Raw genomic sequence first — 5,739 nt, forward strand, 5'->3', positions numbered from 1 at the left:
CCCGCTCGCTAACGAGGCCTCCCACTGGACTCGCCACAAGAGCAAGAACCAACAAAGGCAGTTATTACACACTCCTTATGAAAGACACCAGGGGGGTGTGAGAGGGTGAGGGGGGGCTGGACACCAATGGAACAAAAGCGCCCCCCCCCCCCCCCCCCCGGAGCCCCGGGCTTTGTGGAGGTGCGTGACTCCGGAGGTCAAGAGAGGTTGGGAGAGGTCAGGGGCTTCATGGCTTGTTAATTGAGTGAAGAGGCATGAGGCCCAGCGGGGCCGACCGGGGGCTGACCGGGGGCCAATCAGAGCGTCCGCTGGCCAATCAGAGTGTCCAGGGGCCAATCAGAGCATCCGGGGGCCAATCAGAGTGTCTGCTGGCCAATCAAAGCGTCCGCTGGCCAATCAGAGTGTCCGGTGGCGAGGAGCGGTGGGGAGCTGTGACTCCTCCAGGTGTGACTCTTCCAGACTGTGACTCCTCCAGACTGACTCCTCCAGGTGTGACTCCTCCAGATGTGACTCCTCCAGGTGTGACTCTTCCAGACTGTGACTCGTCCAGACTGACTCCTCCAGGGTGTGACTCCTCCAGACTATGCCTCCTCTAGACTATGCCTCCTCCAGACTGACTCCTCCAGGTGTGACTCCTCCAGACTGTGACTCCTCCAAGTGTGACTCCTTCAGATTTTGACTCCTCCAGACTGACTCCTCCAGACTGTGACTCCTCCAAGTGTGACTCCTTCAGATTTTGACTCCTCCAGACTGACTCCTCCAGACTGACTCATCCAAGTGTGACTCCTTCAGATTTTGACTCCTCCAGACTGACTCCTCCAGGTGTGACTCCTCCAGACTGTGACTCCTCCAAGTGTGACTCCTTCAGATTTTGACTCCTCCAGACTGACTCCTCCAGACTGTGACTCCTCCAAGTGTGACTCCTCCAGACTGTGACTCCTCCAAGTGTGACTCCTTCAGATTTTGACTCCTCCAGACTGACTCCTCCAGACTGTGACTCCTCCAAGTGTGACTCCTTCAGATTTTGACTCCTCCAGACTGACTCCTCCAGACTGTGACTCCTCCAAGTGTGACTCCTTCAGATTTTGACTCCTCCAGACTGACTCCTCCAGGTGTGACTCCTCCAGACTGTGACTCCTCTTCTACTTGGTAGTTTTATTTTGAAAGTCACCATAACAACCTCATGGCCTCATGTGAAAACCTTCAGTTTGAAGTGAATTTCTGCAGTTTAACTGTTCAAACTCTTCATTTTGCGTGAAATGATGAAATAATTCAGTTAATCCGTCGCCGAGTCCCTGAAGAGCAGGATCCTCCCTCCATCTCTCCATCCCTCCATCCCTCCAGAAAGGAAGGAAGACTGACAAAAGAGAGAGAGAGAGAGAGAGAGAAGATCCTCCACCCGATACAATGGAAAGAGAGGAGAGACGGCGGGAGGAAGAGAAGGAGGCGTTAATTAGCGAGCGACGAATCTCAAAGCAAAATTAATCACCGGGGTCGTGGCTGTGAGGAAGAGGGGGATGAAAGGAAGAGAGAGAGAGAGAGAGAGAGAGAGATGTAACACGATGGGAATTGAGTTCCTGTCTTTTCCCCATAACCCCTCCTAACCTCTCCCTTTCTCCTCGCCGCTCCGTCACAAACCCTCTTTGTGGCGTCGGCAAAAAAAACAACAAAAAAAACAAAAACAAAAACAACAAAAAAAAAAACACAAAAAAAACCTTCGGCGGACGACACTTTGCATAAAAGCAACAAGCAACAAACATTTTTCTTCCTTCTGCTGTGGGATATAGGCTCCTCCCTCTTCTGCACTTTTTTTTTTTTTTTTGGACACACACACACACACACACACACACACACACACACACACACACACACACACACACACCAGCAGGACGATGAATGTACGTGTTTTAATGATTCCCTCGATGCACGTTTACCACGACGTACTGTACGTTAATGTTTCCGACACACACACACACACACACACACACACACACACACACACACACACACACACACACACACACACACACACACACACACACAGATCTCTCTTTTGGAGCGTAATTAAAACAGGAGCTGCGGCACAATACGCTTTTGTCTTAGGGCAAGTTCGAGGCGTGGGGGGGGAGGGAGGGAGGGGGGGGTTATATGGGGGGGAGGGGGGGGGGAGGGGGAGGGGTCTGCATATTAATTAGGAGGCTCTGGTGTGAAAGCCAATCAGGCGTGTCGAACAGATGACATACTGGGACAAACGTGGCACTAGTTTCTCGCTGCTCTCCCACGGTGGCGGAGGGATACGTGGGGGGGGCGCTAGGGACACTTCCGCCGCCGCCACCTGGAAATTAGCATCAGGAGGCCGCGAGAGCACAGTGACATTGGGGGGGATGGGGAGGGGGGGAGGGGGGGGACGTCTCGCCAGTAGGTGGCGGCGTTGAGTCACATTGGGTTTTTTTTTAAATTTGAATGTTTTTATGTTTAGAAGAACTCACTTTTTTTTCCCCCGCCCCTCGACGGAATGAAAGCGGCGTTTCTACACAATACCGCCGCCGCCGCCGCCGTCGTGCCGCCATTGATACCGTACCTCCCCCCTGACAACAAAAACCGTTAGGCCAGATTTAGCGTCCGATGCTAATTCCACTCTGGACACATCTGTGCGGTGATCAATAACGGAGGCCATTCAGCGCTCTGTTCCCCCGGAACAATCCAGGTGTTATAATCAGGGCGAGGAGGGGGAGGGGGAGGGGGGGGGGGGGGGGGGGAGGAGGGCGAGCCTGTCAGGAGGTACAGTGCCCCCCCCCCCACCCCCCGGGGCCACCCAGCCTCTCGGAACGTGGGCGATCTCAGCCCCTCCCAGCCTCCGTCTCTTTTGTTTTTCGTGGCTCCATTTCCCTCTTTTTTTTTTTCTTTCTTTTTCCTCCCAGGTTTCCTTTCCGTCTGTTTGTTCCTCCATTTCCTTCACGTTGTGTTTTTTTTTTTTTTTTTTTTTCCTTCTTCTTCTTCTTTCTTCGCCAATTGAATTTGTCTTATTGGGTTAATCTGTAATGCTCCTTTCTTTCACCCACCTATCCCTCCCTCCGCTCCCTCCCTCCCTCACTTGCCCTTTCTTTGCCAACTCACCCTCTGTGGTTTTCACCCTTCCTTTCTCTTTCTCACCCCCCCCCCCCCCCCTCCCCCCCTCTTTGGCTGTACCGTCCTCCTCTGCCATTTCCCCGGTAAGGAGGCACTTTGCAGCTCCTGTCTTTGGATCTCCGGCCGTTGGCACCGGTTCTGAGCGCCGGCCCAGTGTGTGCGGAGGGGAAGCTGTGTTTGAGCAAACGGTGTGACCCCCCCCCCCCCTAACCCCCCCCCCCCACACACCCCTCCGCCCGCCCGCCACAAAGGACGCTTTCTTCGCCCGTCAATGGCCTCCCTCACCGCCGGGCCCTCGGCCTCTGGAGGGATGTCAGGCTTCCCGAGGCGGCACACAGAGACGGCCATTAGAGGCAGGAAGCCGGGGCAGGGGCAACTCGGGAGCCATGCCAGGGGGGGGGGGGTGGCATGAGGCAAGGTTTTGTGTTTGGAACACACACACACACGCTCATGTAAAAAAAAAAAGTGTATACGGGTGTGATGTTTCGTCAGGTTGGTTTATAGTTAGTTTTTTAAAATGTTTCTTACAGTTTTGACACAGAGAGAGAGAGAGAGAGAGGAGAGAGAGAGAGAGAGACTCGACTCCCACCAGTTTCTGGTCACCCCGTCACCCCGTCACCCACGTCACCATGTCACCGTGTCACCCCGTCACCACGTCACATGTCACCATGTCACCACGTCACCATGTCACCGTGTCACCCCGTCACCATGTCAACCCGTCACCGTGTCAACCCGTCACCATGTCACCCCGTCACCATGTCAACCCGTCACCATGTCAACCGTCACCGTGTCAACCCGTCACCATGTCACCCCGTCACCATGTCAACCCGTCACCATGTCAACCCGTCACCGTGTCAACCCGTCACCATGCCACTCGTCACCATGTCAACCCGTCACCGTGTCACCACGTCAACCCGTCACCCCGTCACCGTGTCACCACGTCATCCCGTCACCATGTCAATCCGTCACCATGCCAACCCGTCACCATGTCACCCGTCACCCCGTCACCACGTCACCATGTCAACCCGTCACCATGTCAACCCGTCACCCCGTCACCATGTCACCCCGTCACCATGTCACCCGTCACCCCGTCACCATGTCACCACGTCACCTTGTCAACCCGTCACCATGTCAACCCGTCACCCCGTCACATGTCACCACGTCACCACGTCACCTTGTCACCATGTCAACCCGTCACCATGTCACCTTGTCACCATGTCAACCCATCACCCCATCACCACGTCACCCGTCGCCCCATCAAACTGGAGCGGGTCATTGTTGGAGATCATTTCCACAAACCTCCAGCAGCAGCAGGTATTGAAAAGGGAAGCCGTCTGGCCTCCTCAAGACGGCAACAGGGCGGTGGGGGGGCTGAGGGGGGCTGAGGGGGTGGGGTTGGGGGGTGGGGGGGGCAGATCAGAGGCACGAATGCGAGCCGGGGGACGGTCAGCGTCCACTGATCTAATGACGGCCCGGCTTCGGAGCGGCGCCGCCTCCCTTTGCACGGCGCCAATTAGCCCCCAGGGTGGGGACCGTTGATGGACAAGTCTATTATTAGCCTGCGGGGAGCGCCGCGGCGCTTCAAAGACATCAAAGGAAGCAAAGTCTTGAAGGAAGTGGCAAATGCAAAGTGAAAGCGCGTGACATGCTTCATTGGCCCAATTGTGGCCACGTTGCTTTTCTCTCGCCACCGCCGCCACCGCCGCCACGTCTTCCTACAGCCACAAAATACAGCGCCGCGCCGCCGCCGCACTCAATTACAAAACACAAGGAAACTAAAAACGTTGAAAGGAGGATATGAAAGGCGGCTGAAGGCCTTCTAGTTGAGGAGAACGTTGCTAGTTCCCGCCACCGCCGCCGCCGTCGCTCGGCCCGCCCGCCATTGGCGATTGGGCTCCATCACCACCAATGAGCTCCTCACACGATAGACGCACACGGCGCCATTCCTCTTTGAAGTTTTAAACTCCAAACCACCTTGTTTGCTCGCCGGGATTAATGCGACGAAACGGAAGGAAAAAAAATGGCGTCTTCTGAACACGGCGATGTTCGTTTTCACGCGACGACACCGAGTGTTGCAGCAGACACTCTGATGAAGGTGTAGTTAGACTGCCGGGCCACCGGACGGCGCTGTGGCTGTTGTACAAAAGGATATAGAGGTGAAGAAGATGTGGTTCTATTCCCAGAGCGGACCGATCATCTAGTCCCTGAGCATGACCCTTGACCTTTGGCCTCCATCAGCTCCCCGGAGCGCCGGAACGCCCTGGGAGAGTTACCACTTGTAAACTGGGAGAGTTACCAGTTGTAAACTGGGAGAGTTACCACTTGTAAACTGGGAGAGTTACCACTTGTAAACTGGGAGAGTTACCACTTGTAACTGGGAGAGTTACCACTTGTAACTGGGAGTTACCAGCTGGAAGGTCTCGTTTCACAGGGTGCAACGTCTCAGATTACATGTTGCCTCTCAGATTACACGTTACATCTCAGATTCCACTTTAACTCTCAGATTACATGTTTGCCTTTCAGATTACATGTTGCCTCTCAGATTACACGTTCCAGCTCAGATTACATTTTACTCTCAGATTACATGTTGCCTCTCAGATTACATGTTGC

The 5,739-nt window shown here is 54.7% G+C and overlaps 1 protein-coding gene across 1 annotated transcript in view; it reads right to left on the reverse strand.

Moving 5' to 3' along the window:
- Positions 1-2,191: 2,191 nt before the first annotated feature.
- The window catches only part of bbs9 (Bardet-Biedl syndrome 9), a gene marked incomplete at its 3' end in the record, with an annotated part of 105,524 nt that continues 101,976 nt past the window's right edge, over positions 2,192-5,739 (reverse strand). The window contains 1 exon segment of the mRNA XM_080500589.1: positions 2,192-2,335. Within this exon segment, the coding sequence (XP_080356715.1) occupies positions 2,192-2,335 (144 nt within the window).

Source organism: Blennius ocellaris (genome assembly GCF_963422515.1).
Source record: "Blennius ocellaris genome assembly, chromosome: 8".
NCBI lineage: Eukaryota > Metazoa > Chordata > Actinopteri > Blenniiformes > Blenniidae > Blennius > Blennius ocellaris.